Source organism: Asparagus officinalis, chromosome 10 (genome assembly GCF_001876935.1).
Source record: "Asparagus officinalis chromosome 10, Aspof.V1, whole genome shotgun sequence".
Taxonomy (NCBI): domain Eukaryota; kingdom Viridiplantae; phylum Streptophyta; class Magnoliopsida; order Asparagales; family Asparagaceae; genus Asparagus; species Asparagus officinalis.
In genome coordinates, this window is record NC_033803.1 from 10,909,150 (window position 1) to 10,935,041 (window position 25,892).

At 33.8% G+C, this 25,892-nt stretch overlaps 1 protein-coding gene across 1 annotated transcript; it reads right to left on the minus strand.

The window, feature by feature from the left end:
* Positions 247-23,408, minus strand: LOC109826368. Its single transcript, XM_020393394.1, is given in 4 exon segments — positions 247-664; positions 799-2,073; positions 22,996-23,065; positions 23,068-23,408. Coding segments are annotated over 4 exon segments (1,536 nt in total). The 5' UTR covers positions 23,243-23,408; the 3' UTR covers positions 247-648.

Here is a 25,892-nt window from a genome sequence, read left to right on the forward strand (position 1 = left end):
TTGATGTTGAGGGTGTTTCTGGAATGGACTTGGCCTGTTTTGGTTTGGGAGGAGGACAATTTAGTCCTCACACACCCCCAAAGTTACTGTTTGGAAGTGTCTATAGTTGGACCCTCTTTCACACGTACAACTTCCGAGGCATCACAAACACTCTTCAGGACTATCTGAACAGGATATATCAATATGGAGTCACCCTGATGCTTGACTCTAGTGCACAGAAAATAATCTCGAAACACAATTTATAAGCGCACAATATTTTCTGACCAATTAACATTGTATTCCAAAGTAGACAATACCTTGACCTTATTGGATGATGTAACAGGAAAAAAACATACCACAATTAGGTGAAGAAGCCAATCTACAGTTCATAATCTCAGTATCTCATAAAGCATGAAAATTCTAGAGCTATGCTGAAGTTGTGAGCCACAAAATGTCATTCTCAACCAGCATGTCAAGGACTTGATAGCTTTTGACAACAAAAAGAAAGCCATTTGGGCCATATGACATTTTTCATGACTCAAAACCATATAAATAATAGGACTCATTTTCATTCGGATGTGATGGACAGTATAACAAATTTGAAGACTGCTGATTACAATTACCTTTTAGTGTAGTGTCAGGATTCTTTCTTTGCTGGTTTTAATTTATTCATCTTATCATCACTCTGCACAAAGTCACAAAAAGAAGAAAGACAACGGAAAATAAATGATCGCATCAGGAGGAAAAGGAACAAACGAACTTCACAAGTAATACAAAAGGAGAGAAAATGACAAAAATTATCGGAGTTAATGTTTCCACCTTGGAGATGCCTGAGGAGCAGTTTGCCGAGGCCTTAGTGACTGCTCAGAACTATTCCTCTTCTTCATGGTAGATGAGACAGTAGGGCTGAAATAATCATGGCTTCTCTGAGGCAAACCATGAGAACGTGTTCTTCTCATTGGAATCATACTCTGCTGCTTCTGCAATGCTGCTCCTTTTCTTGCTGATGAGTTTCTTTGAGTAGAACCCCATCTATTGGAATTTACACAACTCTGACTCCGACCAACTTGCTGGAATTTGTTCCCTTTAGGGCTTGGAAAGTTACGGCTCTCCATAGTTTCAGCTGAGTACATTGTCTCCTCGCCACTGCTAAATCCATCTGCATCATTTTGTACAGCAGAAGCTTCCAACGGAGACGAGCTAGACATCACCTCACTGCAACAATCACCTTCATTGGAATTTTCGCTCGCCAGATTTCGGCTTTTACTTTCTTCAATATTGTTCGCCTCTGAGTCCATAAACAATTGTTTAAGAGGCAATGGAAGAACAATAGATCTTGTCACTCTAGGAATGATTTCTGTTTTCCGTACTGGCCCTGAAGTCAGCTTTGGAGATTCAAAGATCTCTGGAGTTGGAATACCTTGTTCATGGGATGCATTTCCATTGGACGAGTTATTTGATCCAAGTGGAAACCTAGGTTTTGAAGCAATATGTGAAGATGACAAGAAATCATCGGCCTCTCCTTTTGTGTCCTTGAAGACTCGACGTTGGGTGAACGATGCACTCAAATGTTCACTCTTATGTCCAGAAGACATCAATCGGATGAGGGGTAGCTTGGGCTTGCTAAGCTCATTCAAGTTGCCTTCCCAGTGTTGGTATAACCAATCACAGATTATAGGAATGGGGATCCCAAATTGCACAGGAGAATCATTTTTCCATGACAATGATGACGAAGAAGAAGCAGAAGTAGAAGATTTTGCAATGAGAGATGTCCCTAGCTTCATGGGATCACAAATCATGAATGCTAGATTTCCTTGGACGTCAAAGCCTGCAGATCCAGGACACCATGATATCCCATCAGTTGAGAGTTTGATGAGGTTGTCAGTGGCTATTACTACTTTCCCTTCACCAACCATGAGTTCATACTTTTTATCAGTATGCCCTAACAAATAGACTTTGCTACCTAAATCAAGATTTGGATTAGAGCAGGTCTTCAGATAATGAGGCTGGTGGCCCTGTTGTGAAGTTGAGTCAGTGTCCACAGTGTCAAGGCCCACAATTGTGAGATCAAGAACAGAACTAGTGATGAAAAATCTGCAACAGGCATCTCAACAAAAAAACGAAGCATTAGCGTACTTGACTTGATTTAATACACATTCACAAGTAAACTGTCAACCTCAAAGATCATAACTGCAATAATTTCCACGAAATAGTGATTTGTGAGCCAAGGGAGAAAAGATATATTACTTCATCCTATACCGAGATAAAAGCTCAACTTATACAAGGCTGTCACTTAACATTTTCAGCAAACAAAGAATCAAACACTGAAGAGAGAGAGGCCATCCTCTTGCCAATCACTCTTGAAGGTACATTTTCGGTTCAAATCACTCACAGGTGAGCAAGTAAACTTGTCATTTAGTATTTTCAGTAAATAGAGAATGGGAGCAAGGAATAGAGAGAGAGGCCATTAGCTTGCTAGTGCACTCAAGGTCTGTTTGACTTTCAGATTGTACACAGGTGAGTGAGTGCAAAGAATTGGTTCAGGTTCAGAGCAAAGAAGGAAAATGCAAATCTGACGGAAATATAGCAACGAGATTACATACTTATCAAATGAAATTGCAGACAAAAGATTCTTAGAACAAGTTAACATGAGAGTATGAGGAGTTCGTGTGATTTCTAAAAGTTGAACTGGCAAATGGGAAGATCTATATATATATATATATATATATATATAGCAAAAATTGTGTCAACTTAAGTTGATAGCAAAAATTTTTCCACCAAACTTTTTAGCCACTCATATTGCATAGGGATCCTTGCATGATATGAAAAGGTTTTTTATATTAATAAATGAGTGGCTAGGAAGTTTAGTGAACATCAACTTAAGTTGATAGGAGTCATACTCTCTCTCTTGCTTTACTGTTTTCTTTGAATTGAATTTTAATTCTCTACATTTTCTAGTATGATCTAGGATCTCTAGCATTTTCTAGTTCTCTGTCATTGTTCTCCTTTTCTTGCCTTCGTCGCAACTTACACAGCTTTGTTCTGTGTTCATCCGATGTTGTTGACTGGTGGGGACACTGCGAACTTCTTAGAGTTTCTACTTTTGCTTAATATCTAGCTTGTTTACTTTTCTATCTTCTTTAAGTCTTTATTCTCTTAACTAGTTGTCGCAGTTCACACGGTTTTCGCCCACTAAGCTTTGTGTGCGTCTAGGGCTTTTCTGTCCGTGTTCATCCCTTGCTGTTAACAGGTTAAGTTTTAGATTCTTTCTTAAGATGTCTAAGTTTCTATGCTATCTCTCTCCTGACAAAAAGAATACCTATGTAAGAACTATGTCGGTTAAAAACTCAGAATCCTTAGATTATGAAAATATTGATCAAAGAATTCAAAATTGGAAAATGCCTAAAGTTAGTACTAATGATATCTATTGTAAAGAATGTTTTAAACTAAAAACAGCATATCACGTTAAAACCATTGAAAAAACAAAAACTGTAACCTCTCACACAGAGAAATTACAATTACTTAGTGATAAAGATACCCAAAGAATCATTGAAGACCCTACTCTTAAATTCATTCATCTTGGTCTTGTTCAAGTGTATTAGACCCCTTACTAGAAATGGCATCAACACCTCTGTTCTTGTTTGTTTACGAGACGGAAGATTCTCTGTTTTTTTAGACTCTTTAATAGGTCTAATTGAGTCAAGCCTGAGCAATGGTCCGATATTCTTTAATGTCTTTCCAAACTTTTCAGTTTCTTTATCAGACCCTGACATCCTCAAAGTTCTAACTTTAAATCCTCAAACCTCTGGATTTAACATGGATATTAATTCTGAGAATATAGCATTAACCTATAGAATCTGCTATAAAGCCATGAACATGCTCACACCTTTAGTTAAGGCTAACCCTGAGAAAGGAGCAACTACTTTATTTCTTACCCATGTTAAAAATAATCTAGTTGTACCACGGACTTTAAAATGGAATGAAATTCAACTTCTTTCAGTTTGGAAATTAAGTCAAGTCATTGAACCCTTACCCCCTGAAAATTCTAATCTTCAAAAAATTGTTGAACATCCTAATGGTGATGTCGAGGTTAATTTTTCTTCGTTTAGAAAAATTACTCTTGAAGCTAATGACGAACGACGTACCTCAGTTTCTTCAATTCCTTCTCGAGAAAAAGATTTCTTTAGACACAAAAAACCAATAGGAATTAAATACAATATGGAACCAACTGCCATTTATGATGATTCTGATTCATCAAGACTAAGTATTAATGTTATTGAAAACTTTGATGGTACACCTCCTTTTGAGATTGATAAAGAATCCCTAATAAAAGAATTTAATTCCCCTAAAAACCAACACAAAAAGGAATGGTTTTTTAAAACTTATGAAGAGGACTTTAGGTCATCAATTCGAACCCTATATTATGATTGTATGAAAACCATTAGAAAAAATATACCCTTTTTCTTATGGTATGAGTTTATTTACATTGAAGATCAAAAGAATTCTCTTAAACATTTACCTACTAAAAACCAAGCTTATATGCTAAAAAAGATTTCAAATACGTGGAAAACAGAAAAGGATAAAGAAATTGAATCTTTACATCCTCCTCTTGAACCAATAAAAATTGGTAAAGGTAAAGAAGAAGTAAGAGTTACTCCTATAAAAACTCTTGTGTCAAATTCCAACACAGCCAGACAAGAACATATCTCTCTGGTTATTAAGCAAAATAATTTTACTAACATTCATCTTCAAACCATAGGTAAACAAACAGATAGGATCAAAAACATGCTTCTCGACAGGAAAAAACCTATCATCAATCAGATATCTATGCTACCTTTTGCTCCTCAGACTTTCACTGAGAATATTAAATTAGGTAATAATAAACCTTTTAAACAAAGTAAAAAAATGAGTAATCTTACTGAAGAATTAACTAAGAGATTAAAAGACTTATCTTTAAACAAATCTCCCGCCATCAATGTTTTGTCAGAATATGAAACTCAGCTTGATAATACAATTGACTATCCTTCTGATTATAATGAAACTATCCAAAACATCAGAAAACAACCTTCTAGCTCAAAGAATTACTATAGAAAACCCACTCCAGCCGATATGCAATTTGAAGAAATAACTGATAATCATAAGACAAATTTTGATGAAAATTCTCTTGTTGAATGGAATCTTGATGGATATTCTGAATACCAAACTATACATCTTTTACAAAAAATGCTTATTTACGCTAATGCTTGCAGACAACACGGTAATACTAAAAAAGATATTGCAAGTGGAATATGTTCTTCCTTTTCTGGACAGTTGCAAGGATGGTGGGATCATTATCTTACTCCAACAGATAAAATTAACATTTTAAATAATTATAAACAAAACCAACTAGGAGAGCCGATTCGCGATGCAAACGGACATTATATTAGTGATGCTGTTTACACCTTACTTCTTTCTATTTACCATCACTTTATTGGCTTAGCTAATAGCCTTCAAGATAAAGTTAGAGAACTCATGAATTTTAGATGTAAAACCCTTACAGACTTTAGATGGTATAAAGATGCCTTCCTTTCCAAGGTCTACCAATTACATGATTGTAATAATCCCATTTGGAAAGAAAAATTCATTTCGGGTCTTCCACCCTTATTTGCTGAAAGAATAAGAGAATCCATTAAAAAACGAAGTAATTGACATATACCTTATGATCAAATTCCTTTCGGAGAATTAATTCAAAGAGTAAATACTATTGGCTTAAAACTTTGTAATGATGTAAAAATTAACAATCAATTAAGAAACCAAAACCTTTTAGGAAAAAGGGAATTAGGAGACTTCTGCTATCAATTTGGTTTTCAAATGGAAAACCCAAAAATTAGAAATTATAAAAAAACGACAGAAACCAAGAAGTATAAAGAAAGAAGAATCTCCTAAAAGAAAGACAAAAAAAATACTAATAAAACCCCTACTTGTTATAAATGCAAAAAGAAAGGGCATTATGCTAATAAATGTCTACAAAAAGATCTAAGAACTAAATTCAATGAACTTCTATTAGACTCCAAAGAATTCACTACAGAAGAAATTGATAAGTTTGTTAATACTTTGAAACTTAGTGATAATGATTCCTCAGATCATGAAGATTTATGCAACAATCTTTGCACTTGTTTTAACTTTTCTAAAAGCTCTTCAGAAACTTCCCAGTTAAACAACTTAAGCGAACACGAACAATTTATTCTTACACTATAGATGCTATCACTGATCCACAAGAAAAAAGAATGCAATTATCTAAGTATCTTAAAATGACCAAAAATAAGGGGAAAAAATTTAACAAAAGTTCTTGAGGAAAAGAAAGACAACGAATATTTTACTTTCTCTGAAATCATAAACAGAATTCAAAATGAAAAAAAGATTGAGAATAAAATAAATCTTGAAGAACTTCAAAAAGAACAAGGAAAAATAAAAATAGAGCTTCTTGAACTAAAACAAAAAATAAAAATTTTAGAAACTTACTTAGAGAATAAAACCATAGAAGAATTTGAAGGTTTCATAGAAACAAAAACCTTTGGACATGAACAAGATAATGAATTTATAAATTCTATAAAAAAATATGTTGAGAAAAAATGGAGATGTAATATCATGCTTAACATTATAAACGAATACTCTATCCAACACACAGCCCTTATCGATACTGGAGCAGATGTAAATTGCATTAGAGAAAATCTTGTGCCTCTTAGATTTTATGAGAAAACATCTCATCTTGTCAGTGCAGCTAATGGACAAGCTCTTAAAGCCTGATATAAACTCTCTAATGTTTACATTTGCAATGGAGGTCAAAAAATTAAAACTTCTTTTATTCTTTTCAAAGACCTCAAACAAGGTATTATTTTGGGAACTCCTTTTATCAATAATCTTAAACCTTTTATTGTAGATGCTCATGATATACATATGCAGGCTGGAGATCCCAACATCTCTTTTTGGTTTAATAAGAACCAGAAAATATGTTAGTTAACCGCTTATTCTCTGCTTTAGAATTTAAAGAAAATTTATAAATGTTCTTTCTAATAATGAAGACAAAGACTGCCCAGACTCTTTTAACACAAAAATTCTTAACAATAAAAGGCACATTCGTCTTTCATATATTAAAGAATTCTCTTGTATCCCTTTTGATAAAAGATATTTTAATATACCAGTACAAATGGATGAAAATCTTCTGACCTTCTGCATAGAAGAAATTGAAAAACTTATCAAAGACAATTTAATAAAAGATGATTATAACACATGCTGTTTAGACCATGACAATTACTCTAAACATGGAGTTGCTAGTCAAATTATTGATTACAAGAACTCAAATAATTTGGTCTGGGTTAATTATCAAGTACCAGAATATCAAATTGAAAATATTATACATGGAAAAATCTTCTCAAAATTTTACATCAAAATGGGTTTTTGGCAAATGCAGATTTTAGAAGAAAATAGATGGAAAACTGTTCTCATTCTTCCTTTCTCCTTTTATACTTGGAGGAGAAGGCCGCCAGGTTTTAATCATTTTCAACAAAAATATCTGAAATTCTTAGAACAATATCTCCATGAATGTAGAGAATTTGTCATTCTGCTGCCTACTGTGATAATTCTCTTTTCAAGTAATTTTGAAGAACATTGGAAGCAACTAGAAATATTCTTTCGTTATTTTAATAAAATACTAACCTCAAATATACATTTTCAAATATTTTGCAGAAAAAAAATAACTCATTAAGTTTTAATCTTGCAAAGAAAATCTCTTTGCTTAACTCCAGCATCTCCTGTAAAAAGGACAAAATACTTTTATGATCCAGGATTAAAATATCCTGACTATATGCTTGTTAATAATCTATGGAACAGCATCTGCGCTTAAGAAAAAAGGCAAATCAGAGTTCATATGACTCATCTAGTCAATCTTTTAAAAGAAAAGGATGAGCAATTTCTTAACCAGAACCATCAGCTGAAAGAAAAATTTATAGATCTTTCGTATGAGATTAATTATCTCTATCCTTATTCCAATAAAATTACTCTAACATTTCACGAGATGTTTCAAATCCTTGGAATACCGGAATACATTCAACAAAATATCTGCATGGAACGTCTTAACAGAGAACTATGGTCTAAACTAAACATTTTACCTCAAGATATTCAAGACGTTATTAAAGCAAAAGTTGAAGGTGACAAAATTGTCTCCTTTATAAAAGATCACAAGGAACACACAATTCCTATAACAGGTGGCTCTCCTAGATTCGCGATTAATCTTCATGACATTCCTCTTTACATCCCGCTCATAGATGCTGAACTTGTTTATGAGTTAAGAGTCTCAAGGGAACCTCCATTCTTCTACAATCCGATGAGACTTAAGGGTCTACCAGCCATTATCAAGACTGTCATTTTCTTGTCTCCAATAACTCTGGCACATCTTCAATTTAACATCACAGCTACCCTACATGAACGAAGCGGTCCTGACTATTTTTCGAGCCTACAAATATGAGAAATTACTACAATCTCTGGACTTCATCCTAGGGGTTCAGGTTTCAAAGAAGAATACTATGATACAGGCTTGGATCGTTTTCAAAGTACCATCTGGTTCTATAAGAAACTTGAGTTTTATCCGAGGATCATTTCTACTTTATGACTGACGGACTTCGAATTATATGCATCGACATTAGCATGGGTGAAACCTCACATCACAGAGCTACTAAGGCAGCTATTGATAAATGGATGGCTAATCCTCCTATTGGGCCAGAAACCAGAGAAGCCTATGACGTTTTTATAGGAGCAAAATAATATCAAGAGCATGTCTTTGGTTAAGAAGAAGAACCCCCTTCTTCGAATGACATATCAATCGATAGCGACTTGATCGAGGAGGTAACACATAGATGGGATGACATGTGACATGCCATTAACTTATGGAAAAATTCATATACCATTAATATATGGTAATTACTGATTAAATATCAACGACTTAAACACTAAGTCGATCAATCATTATCTTTTTCTAAGTTTAAAAATAACTAACTTTTATATAAATTTCATTCACAGCTAAAAGAAGCAAACTGCAGATGAAATAACAGCCTATATGTCTACATTCAGTCTGTTTTGGATGCTTAAAGATGAAGCAATTTTTGTCAAAAAGGCTAGGCTACTCTACATCTCTTAGGTTTTGACAAAATTAAAGTCGGTGGGACCCTCAAGCTTTGATGGATATGAAAGAAATTTTTTACATAGTTCCTAAAAAAGTCTATAAAAGGAGAAGAAGTTGATGGGTTGGGGGAGGCGTTTTGGAGAATGAAGTCTGATCCTCTCTAAAAAATCCCTCAGTTTTTAAGTTTTCAGTTTCCAGTTTTTAGTCTAAGTCTGAGGGAGGTTTGTTTTTAAGTTTTATTCTGAGTGTTTATAAGATAAATGTGTGCTCTACTAATACTACTACTACTACGGTTCATCACCGCACGTCTGGTTTGTAAGTGTTTAAGCTTTCCTTCAAGTTTGTAAGCGTCTTATGTAAATACTACTACTTTAGTTTGCTTTCGTTTTTCGCTGTTATTGTTCATTACTGTTCACACCGTTACTGTTTATTTTTACTATTCATTATAGTATTTTCTTCTTTAAATTTTGATTTACATGTGAACGAAGGAGAATATATAGTTATAAACAATACCTATATCATCTCCTCCGTCTACACAGTATTCCTCACGAGCTAGCTCTATCGTATCAAGGCTAAACAAGTTCTGATCACGGTTGGTATCAGAGCCAAGTTAGCCAGTGGAGTCGGTCTGCGGTGGTGAAACCATATGCCCCGTCAGCTGGTGTATATCCACACTGTGAGAAACAACTTGTAGATATTTATAGTAAAAAACTACTACAAATATTGTATGATTGATAGCTTTAATTTTGAAGCACCTGCTTTAGAGCTTTAATTTTAAACCTTTTATTGTTTAGCCTCATTACTTTATAATAGCTTTAATCTTAAGCACTACTCTTGCTTTACTGTTTTCTTTGAATTGAAATTTAATTCTCTACATTTTCTAGTATGATCTAGGATCTCTAGCATTTTCTAGTTCTCTGTCATTGTTCTCTTTTTCTTGCCTTTGTCGCAACTTACACAGCTTTGTTCTGTGTTCATCCAGTGTTGTTGACTGGTGGGACCACTACAAACTTCATAGAGTTTCTACTTTTGCTTAATATCTAGCTTGTTTACTTTTCTATCTTCTTTAAGTCTTTATTCTCTTAACTAGTTGTCGCAGTTCACACGGTTTTTGCCCGCTAAGCTTTGTGTGTTTAGCCTTGATACAATAGAGCTAGCTCGTGGGGAATACTGTGTAGACGGATGAGAGGATATAGGTATTGTTTATAACTATATCTTCTTCTTCGTTCACATGTATATCAAAATTTAAAGAAGAAAATACTGTAACAAATAGTAAAAGTGAACAGTAATAGCGTGAACAGTAATGAACAGTAACAGCGAAAAACGAAAACAAACTAAAGTAGTAGTATTTACATAAGACGCTTACAAACTTGAAGGAAAACTTAAACACTTACAAACCAGACGTGCGGTGATGAACCGTAGTAGTAGTAGTAGTAGAACACACATTTATCTTACAAACACTCAGAAGAAAACTTAAAAACAAACCTCCCTTAGACTTAGACTAAAAACTGGAAACTGAAAACTTAAAAACGGAGGGATTTCTCTAGAGAGGATCAGACTTCACTCTTCAAAACGCCTCCCCTCAACCCATCAACTTCTTCTCCTTTTATAGACTTCTTTAGGAACTATGCAAAAGATTCTTTTCATATCCATCAAAGCTTGAGGGTCCCACCGACTTTAATTTTGTCAAAACCTAAGAGATGTAAAGTAACCTAGCCTTTTTGACAAAAATTGCTTCACCTTTAAGCATCCAAAGCAGACTGGGTGTAGACATATAAGTTGTTATTTCATCTGTAGTTTGCTTCTTTTAGTTGTGAATGAAATTTATATAAAAGTTAGTTATTTTTAAACTTAGAAAAAGATAATGATTGATCGACTTAGTGTTTAAGTCGTTGATATTTAATCAGTAATTACCATATATTAATGGTATATGAATTTTTCCATAAGTTAATGGTCATATTACAGATCAATACCATAGCAATCGTCGCCATTGTTATATGCACTATCCATAGTTGTGTCTTCAGATTCTGGTTCTTCTTTGACAGGCTCTGATGTTTCAGTAGGTTCTGAAGTAGAAGATGCAGTATCTATAGGCCCTAGTATTATAAGCATTTCATCATAAGTTAATGATTTTAACTTTTCTTCGATCGCATTCGGATATTGTAGCGCGAATTTATCATATATGCTTTCTTGAATTGTCTTCATATCAGATCTTCCAGGATTCGATTTTAATCCGTATTCAGTGTTGTAATCTAGGAGTAACGAGCTCTTTCTTCCACTTAGATAGTTTGTAATATTTCATCGATCATACCATTTACAAAAATACTTCTTGCAAAATAAGATGGTAGGTCACTGTTCAAGGTACAATCCCAATCCCATTGCATAATCCAAGGGAGACAAAATTCCATAGATATTTGAAGTATATCTCGTGGAGATAAATTCCTTCCTTGTTTTTTAAGGATTTCGTTTGGTAGCCATAGATATTTGAAGTATATCTCGTGGAGATAAATTCCTTCCTTGTTTTTTAAGGATTTCGTTTGGTAGTATTTCTTTAATTGCTCCAAATTTAGGGAGATAAATTCCTTCCTTGTTTTTTAAGGATTTCGTTTGGTAGTATTTCTTTAATTGCTCCAAATTTAGTCCAGAAGGTTTTAATAAACCAATTTGGTAGATTCATTTGATTCATAAATCGTATCCACCATGAATGTCTTCCAAGATAATTTTGAATGTACAGAACATGTTCCCAAGCAGCTTGATAGTCCTAATAATTGTATTGTTGGGGACCAATTTGAGTTTTCTCTTTAAGCTTTTGTAGAACATTAGGGTTCCCATATGAGTTTCATTCATTTAACGGAATAATATGATATATTCTTAATCAAGAGTAGCTGTATTCTTTTCCTCGATATTTATGATGGGCAAATGCACTTTCTGTCTCTTTTCATAGTAATGGGTGGTTTTACCAAACATTGTCGGAATATAGTAATATTCTTTAGGAAGAAACTTTGATGCCATCTCAACAGGCAATAAAGATCGATCAGAATCTTCAAGGATGATGAGTTTATCCAATGTACTCAGATAAAACTGAGAATATGCTTCCTTTTTATCTTTTGTTAAGGAAGTAGAAGAACCTCTCTCTCTTTCATGTGGGAGAGTCTTTTGGTGATGATATTTTGACAGGGTCATATCCCTGTAGAAATTCCCTGGAAAGGAAATCAGGCAAATTATTATTATCACCTTTGATAAATTCTATATCAAAATCAAATACAGTAAGGATAGCTTGTCATCTAGCAAATATTTGTTTAGATGCTAAATTTTGAACATCTTTATTGATAACATATTTTGCAGACATACAATCAAGTCTGAGTAAGAACTTTTGATTTAATAAATCACTTTGAAATTTATTAATAGAAAGAACAATAGCAAGCATTTCCTTTTTAATTATTGAATAATTTTTCCGAGTGTCATTCCAAGCACCAGAAGTAAAGGCGACAAGAACTTCTTTATTGTTAATTTTTTGCTTAAGTATGCCACCATATCCAAAATCAGAGGCATCTGTTTCAACTATTTTAAAAGCTGTTGGATCTGGAAGAGATAAACAAGGCAATATTTTTACTTTAGTTTTTATCCTTTTGACCGCTTCAGAATGTCTTTCTGTTCATCCGGTACAATCCTTTTTTAAGCGATCGCTAAGAATTTTTCTATCATAAGCAAGGTCTTTATAGAAATCAGAAACATAATTTAGACATCCTAGAAATCTTTGCAATTGTTTATTGTCTTTTATCTCATCAGGAAATTTATCAGCAAAGGCAATGACTCTGTGGATAGGAGAAATAGTACCTTTGTTAATTGAATATCCTAAAAATTGTATTTTCGTTTGGAAGAGTTTTATTTTTCTAGCAGAGACAACTAAACCATTATCTTTAATGATTTTAAAGAAGATATGTAGATATTTCCAATGTTGGTCGATATCTTTAGAAAAAACAATGACATTATCAATGTAAACAATGGTGAAGGAAGTGTAGGGATTAAATATTTCGTTCATTATTTTCTGGAATTCAGAAGGAGCATTTTTTAAACCAAAAGGCATAACATTCCACTCATAATGACCGAAAGGGACAGTAAAAGTTATTTTATAGCGATCCTCTTCTGCAATTTGAACTTGCCAAAATCCTGATTTCATGTCAAATTTTGAAAATAATCTTGTTCCTTGTAATCTCTTCATTAAATCTTGTTTATTTGGCATAGGATATTGAATCCATTGTAAGACTTTGTTAAGAGGTTTGTAATTGATAACCAATCTAGGAACTCCTCTTTCAAGTTTCGCAGCATTCTCAACATAAAAAGCTGCGCAACTCCAAGAAGAAGAGCTGGGCCTGATCAAGTTTTTCTTTTGAAGATCAGAAATCTCTTGTTTGTAAATTTCTAAAAGTCTCTGACTCATTTGTATTGGACGAGCTTTAGTAGGGATTTTATGTTCAGAAAAATCTTTTTCATAAGGAAGGTTGACAACATGTTTTTTCTGAACCAAAAAGCATGAGGAATCTCTGAACAAACTTCTTTTTCAAGTTTTTCAAGAAATAGTTTTATCCTTTTAGCAAATTTTTCTTCATTAATTTGTTTTTCAATCTTTTTTAATTTAATCTCATCAGAAATATCTTGAAGGAATTTTTTTTTATGAGATAAAGAAGAGACTAAATGATTAAGATAAGCTTCTTCAAGAGCATTGTTGAACTTGATAGTATATTTAAACTCATTAGTATGAAAATGAAGTCCATTGTTATCCAAAAAAAAGGTTTGAGTAAATTAATGAAAAGAGTACCAAGGATAATACTCTGTTGTAAATCTTTAACTAAGATAAAAGAAGTTTTTAAACATAAACCTTGATTGCAAACATGAACATCAGAAAGTTTATATTCGATGCTAAGATTTTGTCCATTTGCAGAATTAAGACTATGAGTTGTTTTTTCAAAATATTGAGAGGGAACAATGCCTTCTCTAATACAATTTAGGTCAGCTCCCGTGTCAATTAAAGCAGTATCTTTAACAGTAAAACTGGACTGAATTTTGAGGATAATGTTGCACTTCCATTTTTGTCTGATATATTTTTCTACGGTATTAATATTATTAGAGCATTTTGTATTATCTGGTTGAGACCTTAAGATAAAAATTTCTTGTTTAAGATTTTTAAGCTGAAATTTAACTTCTTTTTGTTCCTTTTTGAGATCTTCAATGGACGTCTTTTTAGACGGAAAATTTAAAATAGAAGAGGCACTCTTTTTCTTTTTTATCATCTCTCGATATTTCTTTAATTGTATCCCCTTCTCTTGATGATTAGTAATGATATTAATGGTCTCAAGAATGAATTGTTCTTATTCATCCAAGGTATTTAAATCAGAAATACTATTATAAGGTGTTATAGATGAATCCGAATCTGAACTATTTTCTTTATCAGAAGTGCAAAGATTATTGCACTCATCATTGGATGAAGAATATCATCAATAAGATTTAAAGTATTAACAAGTTTTTCGATTTCTTCTTCAGTAAAGGTATTGAAGTTTAATATTAACTCGTTAACTTTCCTTTTTATTTCTTTCTGAAAACATTTATTAGCATAATGTCCTTTTTGTTTACATTTATAACATGTAGGAGTTTTTGTAGTATCATTTCCATTTTCTTAAAATTTCTTTTAGGAGGCTTTCTTGGTATTCTTTCAGTTTTATTAGAATTTTGTGTTTTTTGATAATTAGATTTTGTTTTACGATAATTCTTAGGACTATTTTTTATTCTAGGATTTTCCATTTAAAAACCAAATTGATAACAAAAATATCCCAATTCTCTTTTACCTAAAAGGTTTTGATTTTTTAATTGATTCTTAATTTTAATATCGTTGCAAAGTTTTAAACCAATAGCATTGACTTTTTGAATTAATTCTCCGAAGGAAATTTGATCATAGAGAATGATACCATTACACTGCTCTTTAAAAGATGTTCTAACATTTTCGGTAAATAAAGGTGGAAGGCCCGAAATAAACTTTTCTTTCCAAATGGGATTATTACAATCATGAAGTTGGTAAATTTTTGACAGAAACACATCTTTGTACCATTTAAAGTCCGTAAGAGTTTTACACCTAAAATTTATGAGTTGTTCTCTGACTTTATCTTGAAGGCTATCGACAAGACCTATAAAGTGATGATATATAGCAAGAAACAGGGTATAGACAGCATCATTAATCACTTGTCCTGTCATATCAATGATTGGTTCTTCATATTGGGTTTTTTTATAACTATTTAAAATATTATGTTTTTGTGAATCAGTAAGGTACCGGTCCCACCATCCCTGTAATTGACTAGAAAAGGATGAACATAGGCCACTAGCAATATCTTTTTCTGTATTACCTTGTTGTCTACATGCATTGGTATATATAAGCATTTCTTGTAACAGATGTATTATTTGATATTCAGTATAACCATCAAGATTCCATTCAACAAGGGAATTACCATTGAAACTTATTTTTTGGTTATTAAATTCTTTAAATTGCATATCGGCAGCCGCATGAGTGGGTCTCCTATAGTAATTCTTTGTATTATTGGAGGAATATGGATGTTCTTTAATATTCTGAATTGTTAGGGGTTTATCAGAATCATGATTTGAATTGGTCATATCATTGAATTGAGATTCAAGATCAGATAGGACATTGATAGCAAGAGATTTTCCTTTTTCTATATCTTTTAATCTCTTAGTTGATTCTTCATTAAAATCCTCTATTTGTTCATCAAAAGGTTTATTATTTCCTAATTTGTTGTTGGTAAAAATTTAAGGTGGAAAATGTGGCATAACCATAGAGCGAGAAAGGGGTTTCTTTATGTCAGGAATCATATTTTCAATTCTATATGTTTGTTTACCTATTATCTGAAGGTGAATATTAGCAAAATTATTTTGTTCAGTCACAAGAGTAATATCCCCTTGCAAGGGTTTCCAGCTAGAAGGTTGTAAAGATGTGATAGGGACAGCTTTAACATTCTCATTTCCTACCTTTATTGGTTCAAAGGGTGGATAAAGACTCTATTTCTTTATTCTTATCTATTTTCCACGTATTGGATATTGTTTTCAGATCAAACGCATTATTTTCAATAGGTAGATGTTTAAGAGCGTGTTGTAGATTTTCTGAATATATAGCTTCATACCATAGGAAAAATGGTATATTTTGCTTGATGGTTCGCATAAAATCATAGTATAAGGTTCTAATGGATGATCTGAAGTCTCCTTGATATGTTTGAAAAAACCACTCCTTTTTGTCTTTGTTTTTAAGAGAATTAAAATCTTTCCTTAGAAATTCTTTATTGATTTCAAAAGATGGTTCGTTATCGAAATTTTCAATAACATTTATATGGTTAACCTTGAGATATGAATTTTTAACCATCATGGTTAAGACACAAGGATAGCTTAGAGACTTAGGCAACTTAAGAAAGACCTTAAAACTTAACATGTCAACAGCAAGGGATGAATACGGACAGAAAAGCCCTAGACGCACAAAAAGTTTAGCGGGCGAAACCGTGTGAACTGCGACAACTAGTTAAGAAAAAAGACTTAAACAAGAAGCAAAAGAAACAAGCTAAAAATAAAAAGGGTAGTAACTCTAGAAAGTTCGCAGTGTCCCCATCAGTTAACAACAACGGATGAACACAGAACAAGACTGTGTAAGTTACGACGAAGGCAAGTAAAAGGAGAACAAAGCTAGAGATCCTAGATCAAACTAGAAAATGTAGAGAATTAAAATTCAATTCAAAGAAAGCAATAAAACAAGAGTAGTGCTTAAGATTAAAGCTATTGTAAAGTAATGAGGCTAAACAATAAAAGGCTTAGAATTAAAGCTCTAAAGAAGGTGCTTCAAAATTAAAGCTATTAAACATACAGTATTTGTAGTAGTTTTTTCTACAAATATCTACAAGTTGTTTCTCACAGTGTGAATATACACCGGCTGACGGGGCTTATGGTTTCACCACCGCAGACCGACTCCTCCACCGGCTAACTTGGCTCTGATACCAACCATAAGGACTTGTTTAGCCTTGATACGATAGAGCTAGCTCATGGGGAATATTGTGTAGACGGAGGAGAGGATATAGGTATTGTTTATAACTATATCTTCTTCTTCGTTCACATGTATATCAAAATTTAAAGAAGAAAATATTATAATGAATAGTAAAAATGAACAGTAACAGCGTGAACAGTAATGAACAGTAACAACGAAAAACGGAAGCAAACTAAAATAGTAGTATTTACATAAGATGCTTACAAACTTAAAGGAAACTTAAACACTTACAAACCAGACGTGCGGTGATGAACCGTAGTAGTAGTAGTAGTAGTAGAGCACAACTTTATCTTACAAACACTCAAAAGAAAACTTAAAAACAAACCTCTCAGACAGTAAAAACTGGAAACTTAAAAACGGAGGGATTTTTTTAAAGAGGATCAGAGTTCACTCTCCAAAACGCCTCCCCCAACCCATCAACTTCTTCTCCTTTTATAAACTTTTTTAGGAACTATGCAAAAGATTCCTTTCATATCCATCAAAGCTTGAGGGTCCCACCGACTTCAATTTTGTCAAAACCTAAGAGATGTAGAGTAGCCTAGCCTTTTGACAAAAATTGCTTCATCTTTAAGCATCCAAAGCAGACTGGTTGCAGACATATAGGTTGTTATTTCATCTGCAGCTTGCTTCTTTTAGCTGTGAATGAAATTTATGTAAAAATTAGTTATTTTTAAACTTAGGAAAAGATAATGATTGATCGACTTAGTGTTTAAGTCGTTGATATTTAATCAGTAATTACCATATATTAATGGTATATGAACTTTTCCATAAGTTAATCAGTAATTACCATATATTAAAGGTCAGAAGATTTTCATCCATTTATACTGGTATATTAAAATATCTTTTATCAAAAGGGATACGAGAGAATTCTTTAATATATGAAAGACGAATGTGCCTTTTATTATTAAAAAATTTTGTGTTAAAAGAGTCTGTGTAGTCTTTGTCTTCAGTATTAGAAAGAACATTTATAAACTTTTCTTTAAATTCTAATAGATGGGATGACATGTGACATGTCATTAACTTATGGAAAAATTCATATACCATTAATATATGATAACTACTGATTAAATATCAACGACTTAAACACTAAGTCGATCAATCATTATCTTTTTCTAAGTTTAAAAATAACTAATTTTTACATAAATTTCATTCACAGCTAAAAGAAGCAAACTGCAAATGAAATAACAGCCTATATGTCTACACCCAGTCTGCTTTGGATGCTTAAAGATGAAGCAATTTTTATCAAAAGGCTAGGCTACTCTACATCTCTTAGGTTTTGACAAAATTAAAGTCGGTAGGATTCTCAAACTTTGATGGATATGAAAGGAATATTTTGCATAGTTCCTAAAGAGGTCTATAAAAGGAGAAGAAGTTGATGGGTTGGGGGAGGCGTTTTGGAGAGTGAAGTCTGATCCTCTCTAGAGAAATCCCTCTGTTTTTAAGTTTTTAGTTTTTAGTTTTAGTCTAAGTCTGAGGGAGGTTTGTTTTTAAGTTTTCTTCTGAGTGTTTATAAGATAAAGGTGCGCTCTACTACTACGGTTCATCACCGCACGTCTGGTTTGTAAGTGTTTAAGTTTTCCTTCAAGTTTGTAAGCGTCTTATGTAAATACTACTACTTTAGTTTGTTTCCGTTTTTCGGTATTACTGTTCATACCGTTACTGTTCATTTTTTACTATTCAGTATAGTATTTTCTTCTTTAAATTTTAATACACATGTGAACGAAGAAGAAGATATAGTTATAAACAATACTTATATCCTCTCCTCCGTCTACACAGTATTCCCCACGAGGTAGCTCTATCGTATCAAGGCTAAACAAGTCCTGATCACGGTTGGTATCAGAGCCAAGTTAGCCAGTGGATGAGTCGGTCTACGGTGGTGAAACCATAAGCCCCGTAATACGGTGTATATCCACACTGTGAGAAATAACTTGTAGATATTTGTAGTAAAAAACTACTACAAATACTGTATGATTGATAGATTTAATTTTAAAGCACCTTCTTTAGAACTTTAATTCTAAGCCTTTTATTGTTTAGCCTCATTACTTTATAATAGTTTTAATCTTAAGCACTACTCTTGCTTTACTGCTTTCTTTAAATTGAATTTTAATTCTCTACATTTTCTAGTATGATCTAGGATCTCTAGCATTTTCTAGTTCTCTGCCATTGTTCTATTTTTCTTGCCTTCGTCGCAACTTACACAGCTTTGTTCTGTGTTCATCCGATGTTGTTGACTGGTGGGGACACTGCGAACTTCTTAGAGTTTCTACTTTTGCTTAATATCTACCTTGTTTACTTTTCTATCTTCTTTAAGTCTTTATTCTCTTAACTAGTTGTCGCAGTTCACACGGTTTTCGCCCACTAAGCTTTGTGTGCGTCTAGGGCTTTTCTGTCCGTGTTCATCCATTGCTGTTGACAGGTTAAGTTTTAGAGTCTTTCTTAAGATGTCTAAGTTTCTAAGCTATCTCTCTCCTGACAAAAAGAATACCTATGTAAGAACTATGTCGGTTAAAAACTCAGAATCCTTAGATTATGAAAATATTGATCAAAGCATTCAAAATTAGAAAATACCTAAAGTTAGTACTAATGATATCTATTGTAAAGAATGTTTTAAACTAAAAACATCATATCACGTTAAAATCATTGAAAAAACAAAAACTATAACCTCTCACACAGAGAAATTACAATTACTTAGTGATAAAGATTTCCAAAGAATCACTGAAGGAATCACTGAAGACCCTACTCTTAAATTCTTTCATCTTGGTCTTGTTCAAGTGTCTATTAGACCCCTTACTAGAAATGGCATCAACACATTTGTTCTTGTTTGTTTACGAGACGGAAGATTCTCTGTTTTTACAGACTCTTTAATAGGTCTAATTGAGTTAAGCCTGAGCAATGGTCCGATATTCTTTAATGTCTTTCCAAACTTTTCAGTTTCTTTATCAGATCCTGACATCCTCAAAGTTCTAACTTTAAATCTTCAAACCTCTAGATTTAACATGGATATTAATTCTGAGAATATAGCATTAGCCTATAGAATCTGCTATAAAGCCCTGAACACGCTCACACCTTTAGCTAAGGTTAACCCTGAGAAAGGAGCAACTACTTTATTTCTTACCCACGCTAAAAATAATCTAGTTGTACCACGGACTTTAAAATGGAATGAAATTCAACTTCCTTCAGTTTGGAAATTAAGTCAAGTCATTGAAACCTTACCCCCTGAAAATTCTAATCTTCAAAAAATTGTTGAACATCCTAATGGTGATGTCGAGGTTAACTTTTCTTCGTTTAGAAAAATTACTCTTGAAGCTAATGACGAACGACGTACCTCAGTTTCTTCAATTCCTTCTCGAGAAAAAGATTTCTTTAGACACAAAAAACCAATAGGAATTAAATACAATATGGAGCCAATTGCCATTTATGATGATTCTGATTCATCAAGACTAAGTATTAATGTTATTGAAAACTTTGATGGTACACCTCCTTTTGAGATTGATAAAGAATCCCTAAGAAAAGAATTTAATTCCCCTAAAAACCAACACAAAAAGGAATGGTTTTTTAAAACTTATGAAGAGGAGTTTAGGTCATCAATTCGAACCCTATATTATGATTGTATGAAAACCATTAGAAAAAATATACCCTTTTTCTTATGGTATGAGTTTATTTACATTGAAGATCAAAAGAATTCTCTTAAACATTTACTTACTGAAAACCAAGCTTATATGCTAAAAAAGATTTTAAATACGTGGAAAATAGAAAAGGATAAAGAAATTGAATCTTTACATCCTCCTCTTGAACCAATAAAAATTGGTAAAGGTAAAGAAGAAGTAAGAGCTACTCCTATAAACACTCTTGGGTCAAATTCCAACACAGCCAGACAAGAACATCTCTCTCTAGTTATTGAGCAAAATAATTTTACTAACATTCATCTTCAAACCATAGGTAAACAAACAGATAGGATCAAAAACATGCTTCTCGACAGGAAAAAACCTATCATCAATCAGATATCTATGCTACCTTTTGCTCCTCAGACTTTCACTGAGAATATTAAATTAGGTAATAATAAACCTTTTAAACAAAGTAAAAAAATGAGTAATCTTACTGAAGAATTAACTAAGAGATTAAAAGACTTATCTTTAAACAAATCTCCCGCCATCAATGTTTTGTCAGAATATGAAACTCAGCTTGATAATACAATTGACTATCCTTCTGATTATAATGAAACTATCCAAAACATCAGAAAACAACCTTCTAGCTCAAAGAATTACTATAGAAAACCCACTCCAGCCGATATGCAATTTGAAGAAATAACTGATAATCATAAGACAAATTTTGATGAAAATTCTCTTGTTGAATGGAATCTTGATGGATATTCTGAATACCAAACTATACATCTTTTACAAAAAATGCTTATTTACGCTAATGCTTGCAGACAACACGGTAATACTAAAAAAACATTGCAAGTGGAATATGTTCTTCCTTTTCTGGACAGTTGCAAGGATGGTAGGATCATTATCTTACTCCAACAGATAAAATTAACATTTTAAATAATTATAAACAAAACCAACTAGGAGAGCCGATTCGCGATGCAAACGGACATTATATTAGTGATGCTGTTTACACCTTACTCCTTTCTATTTACCATCACTTTATTGGCTTAGCTAATAGCTTTCAAGATAAAGTTAGAGAACAACTCATGAATTTTAGGTGTAAAACCCTTACAGACTTTAGATGGTACAAAGATGTCTTCCTTTCCAAGGTCTACCAATTACATGATTGTAATCCCTTACAGACTTTAGATGGTACAAAGATGTCTTCCTTTCCAAGGTCTACCAATTACATGATTGTAATAATCCTATTTGGAAAGAAAAATTCATTTCGGGTCTTCCTTTCCAAGGTCTACCAATTACATGATTGTAATAATCCTATTTGGAAAGAAAAATTCATTTCGGATCTTCCACCCTTATTTGCTGAAAGAATAAGAGAATCCATTAAAGAACAAAGTAATGGACATATACCTTATGATCAAATTCCTTTCATATCCATCAAAGCTTGAGGGTCCCACCGACTTCAATTTTGTAGTGTATATATATATATATATATATATATATGGATACACTAAACACCTAACCAAAGAGATGTTATATATTGATTTATGGTAACATGTCCCGAGAACATAGCATCTTCCACTGTTGATGAATGTACATGAAATTCTTATTGTTACACATTCTCCATGCTCTTATTTCAAACTGTAGTTATTATACTTCGATGACACATCAAGTCGTTAATCTCAGACAACAGCTACTATCCTGAACATTGTTAATGAGGAACAGGAAAGTATTATATAGCTAAATTTTGATAGCGATGCATTGATATGAACATTGTTTCGTCATATGATGAGTCGATGACTATTTTCTGGTTGATGAAATATATCCAGGAGATAATTCATCAAAGTTTCTTTTTTACCTCTTAAACATTGCAAAAGGACATTGTCATAATCTTACATTTAATGTTATAACATAAAGTGCGAAAAAAAGAAAAGCTCTAAAAAGCATCATGATTAGCGTAAATATTACAAAAGGCACAACCAACAAATCTTTCTTTTTCTTTGGCTCACTTCTTTGCTGAGTTCAAGAGTTTAATTTAATTTTTAGATGAATCATCATAAAAATGTCCAAAACTACTATTAGCTTGCTGAATTAAAAACTCACCCACAAATACTAAAGCAATCAATTCATAAACTTAGGGTTTCTTAAAATGTGACATAATAAACCTGTGAGGAACCAAGCGAGCTCGAACTCGGCCGCGATGAATTCGAACCTCCGCCGCCTCCGCCGCCGCCGCGGGATCTTGGCGTGAGTAGTGAGCAGCAGACTCCGGTGGATAAGGAACCCAGTTCCGCCTCCGGAGATGGAGGCCATCGCCGGAGACTTGCCGGAAAATATGCCGCCTTGGACTCTCTCCGATTTGCCGCCACCGGAGCAGAAGCACCAGCTGCTGTTGTCCCTCAAAACCCCCATTGATTTCTTTAGGTTTTCACTCTCCGATTGATTTCCACAAAAGGAAAATCGAAACCCTAACCCTCGAAATGGAGCATTGAATGTCGGTCGCCAGAGAACGGAGACTCGAAGCGGGTCGGGTCTAGCTGTCGCCGGGAATGGAGGGGGTCCGAGATTGAAGGGGACATGACTATAAAAGGGGGGACAAATTTTTAAAACCACCCCTTTTTGGATTTTATTTGCAAACAACGATCCCTTTTGAAAATAATTACAAAAACCGACCTGTTTTCAGCCCAGCGCTGAAAACAGATCGGTTTTTGTAAAAAAAAAATTCAAATCATCACGGGAGTTCAACTCCCGTGAAGTTTATCGAGAAATTAAACTTCACGGGAGTTGAACTCCCGTGAAGTTTAATTTCTGCTTAAAACTCCACGAGAGTTCAACTCCCGTGGAGTTACAGTCCAACATTCCCAGAGAGTCGATCTCTGGGAATTTTGGACTGCAACTTCACGGGAGTTGAACTCCAGTGAAGTTGCAGTCCAAAATTCCCAGAATCAACTCTCTGGAATGTGGACATAACTCACGGGAGTTGAGACTCCCGTGGGTTTTGTGCTCGCCCTATAAAAGGCCGCGCGTGGCCTCAGCCCACGACCCCAACCCTATTTCTCCTTCGTTGCTCTCCGCCGCCCCTGTGGCCGGTCCACGCGACCGCATGCGAGGATCGCGCACGCCGCCCCAGCCTCCGACGCACGCCGACGACGCCGCCCGCCCACGCCGGCTCCGAGCCACCGCCGCTACCAGCGCTCCGACGCCGCCAGCCGTCAGAGCTTAGATCTCAGTCAAATGATCCAAAAAAAAGGTAAATTCTTCAAAAAAATCTATACTCTCTAATTTTTGTATACTCTCACTATTTGATTGTGATTACATGTAAAAATCTAGATTTTAGAATTTAATTGTGAAATATTTACGAAATTTGTGAAGAAATGTGAAAATTAGAGGGGAAATTATCAATAAATGTGAAAATTAGTGTGGAAATTATCAATAAATGTGAAAATTAGAGGGGAAATTATCAAAGGGGAAATTATCAATAATTTTGTGAAATTTATGAAGAATTAGTGTGGAAATTATCAATAATTTTGTGAAATTAGAGGGGAAATTATCAATAATTTTGAAAATTATTGTATTAAGAGTTACTACCTAGTTGGCCGGAGGTATGTGCCCGGCTTCTTGGACAGGTTCCGGACTTGAGGAGTGGTGCGATGAAGCTATCGTGGCTTCGTCAGACATTTCAGGGCGACATACCAGAGGATGCCAGTATGGAGACGCTCTAGTTCCATGCTCGGGCTTACATATTGCACATGATAGGGTGTGTGCTCTTTCCTGATGCGAGCAAGACCCTTGTACATGCACGATGGCTGCCGTTGCTAGAGGATTTTGGAGTATGCGGCGCACTGTCGTGGGGCAGTGCGGTGTTGGCATACTTGTATCGAGAACTGAGTAGAGTATCTCTGATGCAGAATAAAGAATTCAAGGGATGCTGCACATTGATATAGATTTGGTCATGGGAGCGCATTCATATTGGACGACCTACTTTACTTGTGCACCGTGACCTACAGGGGCAGTTTCCTTTGCCGTACAGGTATAATTGTACACACAATTTTTATTCGCACTGAATTTGTACTTATATATTCTCTATTCTACATATAGGTATAACGTGCAGTACGCTAAGTACCGATCAGCGACGCGCCATCGTGAGTTTTACCGCAATGAGCTTGATGGCCTCCAACACGAACAGGTAAATATAAATCTCAAGTCGTTATGAATATTATAGTTTTGTTGTTGATACTGATAAAATTTTTATTTTATTTCAGTTCAAGTGGAGACCCTATATACCGCCGGAGCTGGATATGCATTCTCTTGCACCCATCTGCCGAGATAGTCCTGACTTGTGGAGAACGAGAGTTCCATTGATTTGTTGGGAGATTGTGGAGATGCATGTTCCTGACCGTGTGCTACGACAGTTTACGCTCTCTCAGCATGTGCCAGAGCCTGTCGAGCAGATTTCTCGTCGGCGGCGACCTACGTTCGAGCTCAACAGATTAAAATAATACAAAAAAGAAATCAACAAGAACAAGGGTCTGCTTCTAATTTTGGCAATTATTTCAATGATATTGGACACTCTGGCCCCGATCTACCAGATTATTGAGAGTTGCTTGTCCATCTTATGTAACGTCACCATGTTTAGTTTGTATTTTATGTTTTATTTTAATGAAGTTTTATATTATGTGTGTCAGTTTTTATATGTTATGTATTTCAGATATGTAATTTATATTTGAATTCTGTATTGGGATTGCTCTTTATATTTCATGGGGACTTTACTTATAATGTCTAGATTTTAATATTATAATTAATAATAATGTCTTTTAAATTTTAGAATTATGTTTATTTTTAAAAAATAATTTATTTTGTCCAAATTATATAATTGGGGTAAAATTATAAAATTTAAATATCATTGGGGTTGTTTTATAAATTTAATGAAACAAATGAGATCAAATTGTAAATACATCAAATCAAGAGGTAAAATGTTAAAAATAAAAAAATAAAAAAATAAAAAAAATAAAAAAAACAGTAATGCGGTTGATGAACAGTGCGACGCCAAATATAATGTCGC